The sequence below is a fragment of the Girardinichthys multiradiatus genome, chromosome 11, assembly GCF_021462225.1.
Source record: "Girardinichthys multiradiatus isolate DD_20200921_A chromosome 11, DD_fGirMul_XY1, whole genome shotgun sequence".
Taxonomy (NCBI): Eukaryota; Metazoa; Chordata; class Actinopteri; order Cyprinodontiformes; family Goodeidae; genus Girardinichthys; species Girardinichthys multiradiatus.
Genome location: NC_061804.1, coordinates 27,336,864 through 27,353,528, shown reverse-complemented (window position 1 = coordinate 27,353,528; position 16,665 = coordinate 27,336,864). Strand labels below are relative to the sequence as shown.

The window sequence follows — 16,665 nt, the reverse complement described above, 5'->3', positions numbered from 1 at the left end:
TCATTGCACACTAACTGAAATATTTCAGGTCTTTTATTGTCTTAATACGGATGATTTTGGCAAACAGCTCATGAAAACCCAAAATTCCTATCTCACAAAATTAGCATATCATTAAAAGGGTCTCTAAACGAGCTACGAACCTAATCATCTGAATCAACGAGTTAACTCTAAACACCTGCAAAAGATTCCTGAGGCCTTTAAAACTCCCAGCCTGGTTCATTACTCAAAACCCCAATCATGGGTAAGACTGCCGACCTGACTGCTGTCCAGAAGGCCACTATTGACACCCTCAAGCAGGAAGGTAAGACACAGAAAGAAATTTCTGAACGAATAGGCTGTTCCCAGAGTGCTGTATCAAGGCACCTCAGTGGGAAGTCTGTGGGAAGGAAAAAGTGTGGCAGAAAACGCTGCACAACGAGAAGAGGTGACCGGACCCTGAGGAAGATTGTGGAGAAGGGCCGATTCCAGACCTTGGGGGACCTGCGGAAGCAGTGGACTGAGTCTGGAGTAGAAACATCCAGAGCCACCGTGCACAGGCGTGTGCAGGAAATGGGCTACAGGTGCCGCATTCCCCAGGTCAAGCCACTTTTGAACCAGAAACAGCGGCAGAAGCTCCTGACCTGGGCTACAGAGAAGCAGCACTGGACTGTTGCTCAGTGGTCCAAAGTACTTTTTTCAGATGAAACCAAATTCTGCATGTCATTCGGAAATCAAGGTGCCAGAGTCTGGAGGAAGACTGGGGAGAAGGAAATGCCAAAATGCCAGAAGTCCAGAGTCAAGTACCCACAGTCAGTGATGGTCTGGGGTGCCGTGTCAGCTGCTGGTGTTGGTCCACTGTGTTTTATCAAGGGCAGGGTCAATGCAGCTAGCTATCAGGAGATTTTGGAGCACTTCATGCTTCCATCTGCTGAAAAGCTTTATGGAGATGAAGATTTAATTTTTCAGCACGACCTGGCACCTGCTCACAGTGCCAAAACCACTGGTAAATGGTTTACTGACCATGGTATCACTGTGCTCAATTGGCCTGCCAACTCTCCTGACCTGAACCCCATAGAGAATCTGTGGGATATTGTGAAGAGAACGTTGAGAGACTCAAGACCCAACACTCTGGATGAGCTAAAGGCCGCTATCGAAGCATCCTGGGCCTCCATAAGACCTCAGCAGTGCCACAGGCTGATTGCCTCCATGCCACGCCGCATTGAAGCAGTCATTTCTGCAAAAGGATTCCCGACCACGTATTGAGTGCATAACTGTACATGATTATTTGAAGGTTGAAGTTTTTTGTATTAAAAACACTTTTCTTTTATTGGTTGGATGAAATATGCTAATTTTGTGAGATAGGAATTTTGGGTTTTCATGAGCTGTATGCCAAAATCATCCGTATTAAGACAATAAAAGACCTGAAATATTTCAGTTAGTGTGCAATGAATCTAAAATATATGAATGTTAAATTTTCATCATTACATTATGGAAAATAATGAACTTTATCACAATATGCTAATATTTTGAGAAGGACCTGTATAGTGCTTTATCTAGTCTGAGGACCCCAAAGCGCTTCACACTATAATCAGTCATCCACACACTGACAGTCAGAAGCTACATTGTAGACACAGCTGCAGACAGAAGTGAGGCTGCCATACATTTGGCACCACCGGGCCCTCTGACCACCATAAGCAGGTAAGGCGTGTGAAGTGTCTTGCCCAAGGACACAATGACTGAGACAGACAGAGTGGGGATTCGGACTGGCAACCCACCGGTTAAAGGAAGGACTCCTACCACCTGAGCCAGTCAGCAACAGTAACATACATTGAAATTTATGGTTGTAAAGTAAGACAATGAGAATTAGTGTGAGCAGTATGAATACTTTCACTAAGCACTGCATGTACCTATACTGTTTTCCATGTTTGTCTTCATGTGACCTCTGACCTTTCTTGGTTACTCTAATCAGAAGAATCCAACAGTCAGACAACGCTCCTTTATAAAACCACTAGGACCTTTATCTCCCCATGTGGAAATAAATCTTAACATTCAGCATATCTACACTCCTCCGAATCGCCTAGCTGCTGGATTGATGTGTGATGCTTTCACTGTTTGGAAGTTAATCCCATTAAATGTCAGCTGATGTCATGTTAGCTGACTTATTAAAGCTTCAGTGTTTTTTTTTTTCCATGTTCTCAGCGAGGTTGCAGGATGTGGAAGATGTGTCCTCGTAACGTTCACAGCATCAAGTCATGGCTGAGGTGTGATGAAGAGTTTCCTGCTGCGTTTTGTCTTTAATCCCTGACAGTTTGTCCCCATGTGTTTAAAAATAGGCTGTTTTTCTGGAATCAAGAAGAATCAAGTCTGACTTGACGGTTTTCAACTTTACATCTACTGCCTCCCTCTCCCAACATAAACCAGGCTAACATTGTAAATAAGAAATTGTTCACAATGTTATGCCTGGTGAAATGAATGTTTAATAATAATAATAATAAAACGACAGTATTCAGGTTCCAAACAGGCTACAGGAAGTTTGTCGAGCTGTAAACAAACCGCTTCAGGGTGCTTTAGTACGAAGGAATGCACAATAGGAGGAGGTTTTGTCCAGGTACACTAATTTTCCAAGCGGCACTGATGAATGCTCCTCCTCTGAAACCAAGTCATTAATATGGAAATATCCACCGTATTCTCATGTCTTTATGCACTCCACTAAGGTCAATGTCATTTATCACAGTTCCACTTGTGTACAGTTCTGGCAAAACCCAGTAATTTACATTGGTAATATGTGGGAGCTACATGTAGCCCAGCAGCATGTGTTCCTCAGGAAGGGCTTGTCTTAGGTAGGACCTGGTAACTCCTGGTCAGGGTGTGAGATCTGCTATGGGGTGTGAGTCCTCCTGCTGGGACTGATAAGGACAGAGGCTGGTTCATCTGGGTGGTTTCCCTGGTTTACAGCAGTTTTATCTGCAGCAGAAAAGCTCCTGCTCTTTCTATAAGACACCGATAAGCTTTTGGTTGTCTTTAATGGTTATAAGAACAGAAGAGGACATTTTGACTGCAATTAAATAAGTTTTATGCAGTGTGATCAAGAAAACCTTTTGGATCATTAAACAGGGACTAAAAAAATGTTTGGTTGTAATTCAACTTCTGATGCAGCCTTAAATCACTCATCGACCACATGTACTCACCCCGACCATGTGCAAATAAATCCCCCCGGCTCATATCCAATCCATTTTTTTTTGAAGCAGGTGGACTAATTAGGAGTCAACAAACACAGGAGAAACGTACAGAGGCATAATGAAACAGTAACAGATCTCATTAACAAGCAGAATAACATCTGAACGGCAATAATTGGCATTACAAATACTATTCTGCTGCACATGAGGCTGATATTACTTCTATACAGCGTGGAAGATGGGGTTATTAACTTAAGGCCAGCTCATTACGCCTTTTACAGCAGATTAGAAAACTGGCAGCAAAGTAACAAGTATTTTTTGTGCTGAAAAATGAGCTTCATAGGGTTTTCTTATCAACTGAGATAAGACTGAGCAGAAGTGTATACAACCAGAGAGGGGACAGGACATTTTAATCCTTCGCTGAAGGGAAACTTTAATATTCATGAAGTTTCTCTCCAAACAGCTTCCTCGATGTTTGGTACATCAAAAGCAAACCAGACATGTTTTAAATCCCTTGGTTGGCCTGAGAAATATGAAAGGTTCAATTTAGATCCAACAGTAAAAAACTTGTACTTAATAAACTAAAACAGAAGATGGAAAATCCTCCTTCTTCGCAACTGAATAGTCTAAGAAAATGTCTTTTAGTATGCAAACCTTTCTGATAACTCAGTTAAACAGTCAGTCATGTAGTTTGATTTCTGTTGATTCACATCTCCAACTTTGGGAACAACAGATCTGAGTTATAGATGGATAAAAGAACAAATGATCCTGCTTCTAAATTTTTACAACTATTTCCAGCCATAAAGTGCCTCGTTTTGGTGAAACAAATATTCCTGAAATTCAAAATTCAAGAAGAAAACAGACTCTGTTTGGAACATCAGGTTTTGTGAGTGAATCACTTTTGCTATGTTGTGCCAACTCCCACGGGTTAAAAATGAGCTTTTCTGCTAAAGGCCTAAAAACATTTAGGCAAAAAAGTCAAATCTAAACGATTGAACAACCTGATAAATACGTTACTGATCATAATCCAGAAAGGAAAGTGACAAGCTTAAATAACTGGGTTATTGAAAACTGCATCAACACATAAACACATAAACTATTAACAAAAACAAAATCCCAAAACAGAACTAAAAGCTTCAATAAAAGGACCCAGTTGTGAGTGGCCCCATCGTTCTTGATTACTTCAAAAATGTGTTTAGACGAGATGAGACTGTTTAAAGTAGGTTGGGGAGAACGTGGTCCTCTGTGTTAAAGATGCTTTCATGAAGGACATCCAGGGTCTGGAAATAATATCTGTTTTTATAAACCTCCCTTGTCATTCATCCCCAAACTGTTTCAGAGGGATTTAAATCAGGGGAACATACAGGATTGTCCAAAAGAGGGCTGCTATTCTGGAGGAAATCCAGAAAGGTGTGAACTGCAGCATTGTTCAGCACAGACAGAGGGCCTCAGTTCAGAGGGATACCTGCTGCAGCATCTCCACATATCCAGCCACAGTTTGATGCCTCCGCACAACCCAAAGCTCCATTGTACCACTGAGAGAAAAAAAGACCCCAGATTAGCATGGAACTACTGTACCATGTAGAAAACATCTCCCTCTTCATTTCAGTACCAATGGAAGCCTTTAGGAGCGTCCCGATTTATTTTCTCATCAGAGAACAGAACTTTCTTCCACCTCCCAATGGCTGTGTTTGGTGCTCCATCACAAACAAAATAGGGAGATTGTAGTGCAAAACCTTGGAAAATATTTTCTGTTCTTTAAGCCTTTCACTCCCAGATGCCGTCTTAAAGTTATTGGGCTGAAATCAACATTAGTAGAGGCCTTAAATGTCGTAGGATTTGGTTCTCTCTTCTTAAACAGCCTGCTGTATTCTCTAGCTCAGCTCAGGTTAAACTGTTCTGGTTCTACCACTTCATTCTTTGTTCTATAATCCTCGACATCTTTTAAGAAACTCAATATAATTGTTGCATTTGTCCAACCTCTGAGGCAGTGGAGCATTGGGAGAGGCCTTGCATGTGCAATTCTGCCACATTCAAAGACAGGTGTTTTAGCCTTGTCAGAGTGATAGTATGAATGCCTAATGACATTTCGATTTAATTGCCAGTTTTAAAGTTGTATGACTAAAGGTTCTTTATGTTTGATCAGCTAATGAACAGCCTGAGTTTAAATGCAGTTTTCAGAAATTTGACAACTGTGTTTGCTTTGTCTCCTGCGCCTGGTTCTTCCTTTGGCATTCTCAAACTCCTACAACCTTGTGATAATCCACCAGTTTTAAATGTGAATACTTTTAATTTCTTTCCAGGCGTTACGATTTTGTTCAGTTGTGTAAATTGACAACACTTAGGAAACCTTAATTTTAGTTTTATTAAGATCTACCAAGCTCTTCTTTTAGTTTTTAAAGTGAAATTGGGTAATAGTTCATCAGGCTTTCTGACATTTGCTGCTTTTTAATTCATTTTCATTGCATTACGTGACTGTTATGGATTAAACTTATTTAGCTTTTAGCTGAGGCGACTGTGGCTCAGTAGGAAAAGTAGTCATCTTGCAATCAGAAGGTTGTGGGTTTGATTCCAGCTTCCTCCTGCCATATGTCAATGTGCCCCTGGGCAAGGCACTTAACCTCAAGTTGCCTACCGATCTGCATGCATATCAGTGTATGAATGTGTGAGTGCGATTGGGTGAATGTGGCGCTAGTGTAAAGTGCTTTGAGCGGTCTGTATGACTGGAAAAGCGCTATATAAGTTCAGCCCATTTAGCTCAGCAGAGAAAAAGGTACCTGTCTTCCTTCTCAGAACTACAAAAAATAACAGCAGTTGATAAACAAACTGTATAATGCACTAACAAGATGATTTCTAACAAGGTTTTATCTTATTGTGTCCCTAAATTGTTTGATAAAACATGACAAACAGATGATAAACGATAAACATCATGTGAAAGTCATTCTTTAGTCACCCCTTTATTCATCTATTAATCTATCTGCAATACCTTTTCCTCCAAATTTTCAGCTGGCACTTTGATAAAAACCAATCTTACGCTCAGATTTTAGTCTGTTCTAACTCCTCCATTAAATATTCTGACAAGGACTGTCAGATCTCCAGTCAGTTATGCAAAAAAAAGGATTTTGTCAAAAAACGCTCTTACAAACTCCTCAAAGAGACTGCAGTTATTACTTACACTTCTGTCCCCGGAAATATGTTCAAAATGTTTCTGCAGTGACCTCTGCTGGCTTAAATTGGCTATTACTGCTCACTTAGGATTAATAAAATACAGCTCGCCCTGTAAAGGAGGCAGGTCGTTATTAGCTTTTTTAGCTCATTTTAGGTGACATAATTATTTTATTTCTAAGCTTTTCCATTAAATCAGAATCCTGCCCTCAGATCTCCGACCTGATGCAACATGAAATGAACTACTTATAATCCTGAAATCACTTATCCTCTGAATGTCAGCCACACTTCAGTGAAGTTGACCCCATATTACCCTATTAACTCTCTGAAACCAAATGTTTGTGTGCAGACGAGCATTTTCACACAGAGACGGACTGAAGGTGATATAACTTTTTATTAGAAGGTGATACACAATGCAGAATAACATGAACACATGCTTAATTTTCCATGCTGCATGACCTCTCCTTACAGTCAATGGTACATGAGAAGCCACAGAATACTTCCTAAATAAAACATGAACAGGGAGAACAGATTACAACAGACAGACATAGTCCAAATACAGATGACAGATAAGGCATAGGTGGAAAATGTTTGGTGATATTCTCAAATGCTACACCAAGTCACAAGAAGTTGCATCTGATTAGACAATAGGCTTTGCAGTCTTTGGCACAAATAGAATGGCCAAAACAAATGATGAGGTCAAAGTTTCAGAAAAAAAAAAGATTTTTAAATATATAGATTTATTTATGTAAAAACAAATTAACTATATATTCAAGTTAATTGCATCTACAAGGTTAGGCTAAAGCACGTATAACAAAAATCCCATCACTACTTCAAGGCGTGTATTTAATACAGTCAACCTGCACACAAAGAAGTCAGCTCATTACTCTAAGAAAAGGCACCAAGGAAATCTAATTTTTTTAATTAGCATTACAGATTCTTACTCCTCTGTTCGTACATTAACAAACTTGTTTTTTGCACAAACGTTCAAAATTATGACAAATCTAGGTGAGATTGTAATATATATTTATATTGAAGTAATTTGTTATACAAGTTCTTGTATGTTCCTGTATGGGATGTTCCCTGTCTGGTCAGAATGACTCACTCACATGCTAAAACCACTGGTCAAATGAAAGAAATGAAAAGAAAGAAAACGACATGACAAGTTACCAGGTTAATGTGATTCCTGGGTTTGTTCTGGTCATTCAGGTGCAAAACACATGAACTTTTTTTAAAATACAGGCAGGACAAAACCAAACAAAACAAGGTTTTATTTCACAGAAAATACAGACGCAAGAATGATAACTCAGAGGGAAAAGGTAAGTACATGTTTATGGTCACAGATTTGGAAAGTGGTCATAAAATTCCTCACAAGTTGGTTCATCATGTTTACTAAAAAATTATAATAAAAAAAAAGCAAGCCAGTCTTTCACAGTATCCTGGACAACACCAATTTCTGTCATGTAACAACTACATAAGCAGTCCTCCCTTTCACTCAACCAGGAATTAGTGAAGAACTAATAATAATTTTAAAACCAGCACATTTAAATCACAATCAGTACTGTCTAATATAACAAGCAGTACAAAGAAATTCATGTTTAGTTTCTTCCTCACTATAACAAAACCTTTCTTTAGAAATCAGGCCGTTAACTGGTTCATGCTTCGCAGTAACTGGTCCAGCTGCTCTGCTCAACCTTCTCCTTCACTTCACATCAGATCTACCAAACCGAGGAGCAACGAAGCACGAATAACATCAGACGTGTTGCCAAACTGATCATATGTTTGTTTTCCAACTTAAATTTCTGCTTCGTCATCATGGATGGAAGAGGAAGGCCATCATTACTCCTGATGTTTACACCATTTCAATAGAGGGAACAGGAAGACTAACAGAGAGGAGAAATAAAATGATTTCAGACTCAGACCCTGATAGCTAAATGTATGCTACTTGAGGAAATAGAAAAGGGTTAACCAGCCCCAGCTGAGGTCCCGGGGTTTTTTTTTCAGGCTATGTATGGCTTTCTGTTTGCTTAGCAGGTACCCATGTGTTCAAACATGTCACAGAAGTGATGGATAAACACCGGTTTTACTGTATCCATCCATGTATGACAGACATGAAGGTTTGAACAGGCAGCGCACATCAGAACAAGAGAGGCAACATAAACCGAAGTGAGGATTATAACACAAGTGATTCAAACATCACCAGCATTGTATCGTTACACGGAGAGGAGATGGAACAGAACAAGTTAAACCCGTCTCTAACAACAGACAGGAAGAGGCAGTAGCTGCACAGCTTGACTCCAAACTCCAGGAGGGATTTGCCCTTGCTTTGGAGGAGAATACAATACATCTCTGGATGTTTTTTCTGCTCTGTTTTGGATAACATGTAGAAGTGATTAAAAGTGCAGCATCTTTGCTAATAATGTAGGATAATAAGGATGAAATAAACAAACAAACGCAAATATATCTTTTCATATTGAAAACTGGTAAAAAACACAACCTCTTGGTTGGTGTCAAGTGTTACTGGTTGAAGGCAGTTGCAAGAGAGATATCTGACTGAAAAACCTTGTCATGCTTGAGGCAGATACACATCTGAGCCAGGATTGTCTCATATATCACACAGCGGCTTGGCACTGTGGGCTGGTCATCTTCTGGAGCAGAGGGATCTGTGGGATCAGAAGGATTTATGTAATAAATATGAAAGCTGGAATGGATTTTCTATAATAACATGGCAACTACACTCTCAGAAGTAAAATCTAACCCTATGTTCAGCCATTAGGGCGACCCTTTAGCTGAGCATAGGGCTGTGAATAAGCATGACGCCTTTGGGGACAAAATATGAACAATTACTTCAACTGTATAAAAATTATTACATTTCTATAAGGATGACAAGTGGAAAAACTTTAAAATATCAGATGACCACATTTTATATGCCAACTACTAATTCTAAATTGAAAGCTTTAAATCTCATCAAGATAAGATGAAAGAATAAAATTTTATTTTCTAAATAGTGAGCAGAGAAAATCTGAGCAGGTGTTTAAAATCAGACTCACCCTAACAATCTTTTTCTGCCAGGTGAACGCACTTTACCTAAGCCCTAACAGTTTATGCTGATATTTATTGGTGCTGTAGTTCTTGCTAAGAGAAGAAGATAAAGATCAAATCAGAGGGCACAAAAGGTGCACAAAGGCTTCTATGAAGGAAGGTATAGCACATAGGAGCAGCTCATCCCGGCTGCGACAACAGATAGCTGGACTTCAGAGGGTTCTGGTCATTTTGCTTCTTCGACATTTTGTAATTTAGCAGTTTTACTCATCCTAGGTGGAAAACGTGTGGTAGGAAAACAGCATTCTGCCACAGGACATCAATTCCTATCTGCCATGGGGACACTTAGTCAATGTAGTAAATTTGACATGGCCAATTTGAGCTGGTATCAGGAAGGCTAAACAGGCAAGGTTGCTCTGTTATTTCGTTCTAATATTTTAACTTCACTGTAAAACAGTTTTCTAGATTTGGAAATACAGGCAACCTTTTGGACATCTCTGGGTTAAGATAAGGATGTTTAGAGTTGATGCTAAATGTGCTAATTGCTAACATGAATGACATCGACCGTTTCAAAGATCATTCTGTCTTTCTCTTAAATGAGTAAAACATTTTGCAGCAACTCCTCTCAAACACATGATGTGACATGGCATCTGCTTCTAATATATATGATTTACTGTTTGTGATACCTAGGTTAGAAAGAAATATTCTGAATGCTCTTTATTATGATTTTATTCAAGAGAAAACAGAATGAGCTCAAATCGGTATTGGCAGGTCAAAGCTTTATAAAAACCAGAGTTTGGAAATGGGTTACATCTTTTACCAAGGAAACGGTGAATGTATGACTAATCATAAAGGTAAAAATTGACCTAAGGCAGACCTGATAAAGCAAGTCAGCTCTCACAGAGCCCGGAGGAAAAGTGGAGCTCTCACCTTGGTCAGATCTACCCCAGTGAGGGCTTTGACAGAGACAGGGAGTTCAGCTAGAAGCCGGTTGACCTCTCCAGTCACGCGGCTCCCTTCGCCGCTCAGGATGATAATCTCATTGGTCTTGGACAGAGGTGCAGCCACCTTACTGGCAATCTGAAAAAATACAACAGGATAAGCATTAAAGCCTCAAGCTACTGACCTGCACCCACTGGATGACGACTCAATCATAAGGGTCTGTTTGTGTGGAAATTGTAATGAGAGAAACTTCAAGACTTCAACAGAACGGCAACACTTTCTACTCCAATTTAAAAATAGACACACATTAAATGCCAAGTAATGTGTTTATGCAACATAAAACTGATTGGAGTTCAGGTTTAATACCATACTAGAGAAATGGCTATATCATGGCAACAAAGTATAATGAACAACAATGCTTTTTAAAACAATAAATTGAAATAAATATAATTTACTAGCCAACTTATTGTAGTGACCAGAAATATGTGAACTAAACAGAACTGTTGTGGTGAGCAGACAGCCTAATACCAATAGGACAGACATAAATGTTCAGCACTTTACTTGAAATCCAGATTTGAATAAATGTTTACCACAGACCTTAGGTAGAGCCTCCAGCACCAGAGCAGTCTTGGCTGCCTCTCCATACTGCTGGTAGGCTTCAGCTTTCAGTCTCATCTTCTCAGCCTCTGCTTTGCCCACAGCTTCAATAGAAGCTGCCTCAGCCTCACCAATACAGCGGATCTTCTCAGCTTCTGCCTGTGCCGTCAACACCTTCTTTATCCTGGGATAAGATGAAAGAAGGTGAAACAGGACTCTTTAGTGGCTGATAATCTCACTAAAAACATGCTGAACAACTACTGTACATAAAACCAAATATAATTATTTTAGTACAAATACTTTTAGTGTTTGTTCCTTTCTAAGGGGATACTCCACTGGTCTTCAAACCAGGGCTCCTACAAATGTTCTGTTTCAAAAATCCATACTTTTCCAGACTCAGTGTTTCATGGTGGCTCATTAAGGTCACACTTAAGCCCTGATCTTCAAGGATCCCCAATGGGGGCGCTAAATTGCTTGTACAAAACAAAATGCACGTGGAATAAGTGGGCGTGTCGCAAGCAATCTTCAAACCTGCAATGGATTACAGTTGCGAAAGAGGTGCAGACCGCCCAATTTAAATGAGGAAATTGTGTGTGCAACCCGGTGGAACTAGAGGTAGACCAAACAAAAGCTGTGTTGCTTAAAACCTGCAGGGGATGTTGTGCTGCATCATTATGAATGATCCAGTTGCTGATTTTTTTCCTTCTGTTCTGTTTTGCTTTTCTGGGGTGTTACAGTTAGTTAACTTTTGTCGTTGCAATTCACAGCGGCAGGTTTGTCACCGCAAGCTCTGCCCTGACGAGATTTTACCCTTCTGTGCATTTACACAGGGCGTCTCTAATGCGTAATTGCAGATACAAAGAGCTGAGTTTGACGTTGTTCTGCTAGCAGATGCTTTACAGGTCCTTCTCAAAATATTAGCATATTGTGATAAAGTTAATTATTTTCCATAATGTCATGATGAAAATTTAACATTCATATATTTTAGATTCATTGCACACTAACTGAAATATTTCAGGTCTTTTATTGTCTTAATACGGATGATTTTGGCATACAGCTCATGAAAACCCAAAATTCCTATCTCACAAAATTAGCATATCATTAAAAGGGTCTCTAAACGAGCTATGAACCTAATCATCTGAATCAACGAGTTAACTCTAAACACCTGCAAAAGATTCCTGAGGCCTTTAAAACTCCCAGCCTGGTTCATCACTCAAAACCCCAATCATGGGTAAGACTGCCGACCTGACTGCTGTCCAGAAGGCCACTATTGACACCCTCAAGCAAGAGGGTAAGACACAGAAAGACATTTCTGAACGAACAGGCTGTTCCCAGAGTGCTGTATCAAGGCACCTCAGTGGGAAGTCTGTGGGAAGGAAAAAGTGTGGCAGAAAACGCTGCACAACGAGAAGAGGTGACCGGACCCTGAGGAAGATTGTGGAGAAGGGCCTATTCCAGAACTTGGGGGACCTGCGGAAGCAGTGGACTGAGTCTGGAGTAGAAACATCCAGAGCCACCGTGCACAGGCGTGTGCAGGAAATGGGCTACAGGTGCCGCATTCCCCGGGTCAAGCCACTTTTGAACCAGAAACAGTGGCAGAAGCGCCTGACCTGGGCTACAGAGAAGCAGCACTGGACTGTTGCTCAGTGGTCCAAAGTACTTTTTCCGGATGAAAGCAAATTCTGCATGTCATTCGGAAATCAAGGTGCCAGAGTCTGGAGGAAGACTGGGGAGAAGGAAATGCCAAAATGCCAGAAGTCCAGTGTCAAGTACCCACAGTCAGTGATGGTCTGGGGTGCCGTGTCAGCTGCTGGTGTTGGTCCACTGTGTTTTATCAAGGGCAGGGTCAATGCAGCTAGCTATCAGGAGATTTTGGAGCACTTCATGCTTCCATCTGCTGAAAAGCTTTATGGAGATGAAGATTTCATTTTTCAACACGACCTGGCACCAGCTCACAGTGCCAAAACCACTGGTAAATGGTTTACTGACCATGGTATCACTGTGCTCAATTGGCCTGCCAACTCTCCTGACCTGAACCCCATAGAGAATCTGTGGGATATTGTGAAGAGAACGTTGAGAGACTCAAGACCCAACACTCTGGATGAGCTAAAGGCCGCTATCGAAGCATCCTGGGCCTCCATAAGACCTCAGCAGTGCCATAGGCTGATTGCCTCCATGCCACGCCGCATTGAAGCAGTCATTTCTGCAAAAGGATTCCCGACCAAGTATTGAGTGCATAACTGTACATGATTATTTGAAGGTTGATGTTTTTTGTATTAAAAACACTTTTCTTTTATTGGTCGGATGAAATATGCTAATTTTGTGAGATAGGAATTTTGGGTTTTCATGAGCTGTATGCCAAAATCATCTGTATTAAGACAATAAAAGACCTGAAATATTTCAGTTAGTGTGCAATGAATCTAAAATATATGAATGTTAAATTTTCATCATGACATTATGGAAAATAATGAACTTTATCACAATATGCTAATATTTTGAGAAGGACCTGTATGTTTGTGGTCCGGAGGGACCCAGTGAGGCATAGACTACATCCTGCTTTGCCTTTATTCAGAATGATGGATTATAGGCCATTTCACAGGAGGGCTGAGCTTTGTACCATCGGTGCGCAGATGGGGCAACTGGTCACTGCTTTGGCAGGGACAACACCACAGGAGCGTGCAAAGCTTGTCAACTGTGTTGCTTGACGTAACTCGCAACAGTTGCAGCCTAGAAACTGGACAATCAGTAATAACAATAAAAATGACAAATATGTCTGTCAAATAATTTATTGGAAGTTGGCCTCCCTTGACCTTTTAATATTTTTCTGAGACTCACCGTGTTCTTTTTTTTTGAAAGTATTTGTTTGACAGGTTCGGAGTTTATCATAAACAGCCGCAATATTTAAGCCTAAACATAATTTTAGCAAAATAAATATAATTTGTGGTCAGAGTTGGCAATCTGTATGTTAATTTTAAAACATAATGTCATATGACTGTCCTGCAAAGAATGTAAATTGAACATTTAAGTACATAAAAATAAAATAGTTTTCTAAATTTGTTTTGTCAATATTTTAATGATATTTAATGTGTTTCATAGTTTCAATTGTTTTTTGGTGACACGAAATAATTTTTTTACTGTATAAACCCTCCTCCTGGCATAGGTTCAGTTTGTTACATGCAGCAATGTCTACATGTCAGTGATGGATCCTTCTCTCAGTTTCTGTTGCTTCCTGCAGCCAGGAGGATGCAGCTGATTGCACTTTGCCCCTTGACAAGCTGCGTTAAAGCAGGGAGAGAAGCACTGTATAAAGTGTAATTACAGTTAACATGCTGCGCGCTTCTCTGGCAGATGATCAGTTATGTGTACTTTGCCATGATCAGGTTTGTGCTTCAGCAGCAGATGATCTCACTGACGGCGATTAAATAATCCAGATGCAAGAACAAAAGTGTTGTTTTATTATAGGAGATATGTCATGGCTTTTGTTTGTGAGTGCCTCCAAACCAGAGCTTATAGAATCTGCTATTTTCTTCTGTTTTTATTATTTATTTTTGACAATACAAATCTCCTGAGACATGTACAGAAGATTCTCGCTCGGTCCGTCATCTATGCCTCCTTCTGGCCACAGTGACAGCTGACATTTTTGAGCTGCACTTAAAAACGTGCTAAACCTAGACACAAAAACAGAACCCGCAATCCATTTCAGGTTTGATAAATTGCATTGCGGGTGGTAAAGGATTACATTTCCATATCCCCCTCCCATAAATTTGCGCGTCATTATCATACGTTTTGCATATCCATGAAGACAAACTACGCACCTGCTGTCCCAAGGATTTAACACACACAATCAAATTAGCAGCTTGTCTGTAGATCAGCTTTGTGGACGCAAGAGACGCATCTTCAAAAGGTTTGCAGGTACAAAACCACACAAAAACCTTTTCAAGATTCGTCCCACAGTTATTCATAATGGATTACTGAGTACAAAACAGTTGAGTTTTACTGTCTGTGTCATCTGTGTTGTAAAGGCTACTCCACAGGTTATTTTCTTGTTAGAAAATCAAAGTTCTGTTCGCCATCTCAATTGAACCCAGTTAAAGAACCTTGGATCCAGTTTAAACCTCTGAAACTAAAAGTATCTAGCGGCTAAAACAACTGTAAACATAAGGGCATGTTTAGAAACGATTTGACTAATGGGTTGCTGAAAAACTCGATTGTGGTGTGGAAATCTAATATAAAAAGGTTATCATCTAAATATAAATCAATATAAAAAGTCTCGATTTTTATCCGTTATATGATGGAATAAGAAATAGTGTTTTTCTCTACCTAGTTTATGTAACCATATTTATCAACAAAAATGATCAAATTGAGTTCCATTATTTACAAGACTGTGCAGGAACCATTTTAATTAGATCCAGAAAAATCGAACAAAAAATAAACAAAACGTACTTCTGTCCCTCAGCCAGCTGTTGCATCTTGTAGGCCTCAGCCTCCGCAGGTCTCCTCACAGTAGCGATGAGCTCCTTTTCGGTTCGATCAATCTCTTTCTCTTCAATTGTGATCTGCTTCTTCCTCTGGACCACCTCAATTTCAATCTCCTCCAGGCGGATCTTCTGCTGCTCTTTAGCCGCCTGCAGCTCATACGCCAGCTGAGCCTCTGCTTTCTAGAAGGAATTTTAATATATATAATATTCAGTTATCCTTTTTTTATTTTACACAGCCAAAGGTGTTAAACTGGATACCTTTGTGTTCACTTCCTGGTTGAAGGAAGCTTTCTGCATTTCCAGCTCTCGTTTGGAGTCGGCCATTTTTGTGTCCGCGACAAACTTAACATCCATCATTTCTTTCTTACACTCAGCTTCCTAGAGAAAGAATAATTGAAACTGTTAAATTAAGCTGATCAGCAGACAGAAAATGATTTTTTTCTCCTAATGTTTTTCTTACCCTGATGCCTGCATCTCTCTCTGCCTCTGCCACACCGATGTCTGCATCTCTCTGTACGGCAGCTGTCTGAGTTTTCCCCAGTGAGCTCAGGTATTCCACTTTATCATAAACATCCTATCAGCAGGGAAAATAAACATGGAGGTAAAAACATTCTACAAGTAGCAATTACAAACAACATTAAAGCCCATCAAAAACAAACAGGATTCAATAAACCTGTTACACACTTTGATGGTGAAGCTAAGGATCTCGATGCCCATACGACCAACGTCAGGAGCAGCCACTTCTCGCACTAGAGAGGCAAATCTGTCTCTGTCCTGGTAGATCTGTTCAACAGTGAGGGTACCTGAAGATAAAAGCAGTAGTTAGAAAATGTAACCATCTACTGGGGTTGGATAGAACTATGAACTCGCTCACAGCAACTTCCTCCAACTATTTGTGCTGCCACAGTAAACACCTTATGAATATCAACACTATGGACTGCATGCATTGATACCTACAGGAGGAAAAAAATATATATCATTTCAAGTTAACAATAAACTGAATAACACATTTAGTTAAGCTATCCTAACTTGGACGCTGCTTTCATCATTAACAATATAAAACCATAAAACAATCACATAAAATGTTGAGTTACATGTCATTACAAAAATGTGCTCTTTATGAACATATTTTTTCCTATTTCTGGGACTCCCATTCATCTATTTCCAATACCCACTTATCCTTCCAGGGTACAGAGAGTGCCTATACCCAGCACCTGAGTGTACAGCCTGGACAGGTTGTCAGTCCATCATCGGGCAAAAACAGAGTCACACAGAACGGATAGCCT

The 16,665-nt window shown here is 40.0% G+C and overlaps 1 protein-coding gene across 3 annotated transcripts in view; it reads right to left on the bottom strand.

Moving 5' to 3' along the window:
• Positions 1 to 6,695: 6,695 nt before the first annotated feature.
• The window catches only part of LOC124876292 (flotillin-2a), a 37,013-nt gene continuing 27,043 nt past the window's right edge, over positions 6,696 to 16,665 (bottom strand). For 2 of the 3 annotated variants that reach the window (XM_047378941.1, XM_047378940.1), the window contains exons 5-11: positions 16,064 to 16,182; positions 15,840 to 15,953; positions 15,638 to 15,757; positions 15,345 to 15,559; positions 10,902 to 11,085; positions 10,293 to 10,442; positions 6,696 to 8,983 (exon numbers count right to left, since the gene is read on the bottom strand). In XM_047378941.1, coding sequence (XP_047234897.1) covers positions 8,933 to 8,983; positions 10,293 to 10,442; positions 10,902 to 11,085; positions 15,345 to 15,559; positions 15,638 to 15,757; positions 15,840 to 15,953; positions 16,064 to 16,182 — 953 coding nt within the window. In that variant the 3' untranslated portion in view covers positions 6,696 to 8,932. The remainder of the gene's footprint in view (positions 8,984 to 10,292; positions 10,443 to 10,901; positions 11,086 to 15,344; positions 15,560 to 15,637; positions 15,758 to 15,839; positions 15,954 to 16,063; positions 16,183 to 16,665) is intronic. The other variant, XR_007040265.1, reaches the window with a different exon arrangement.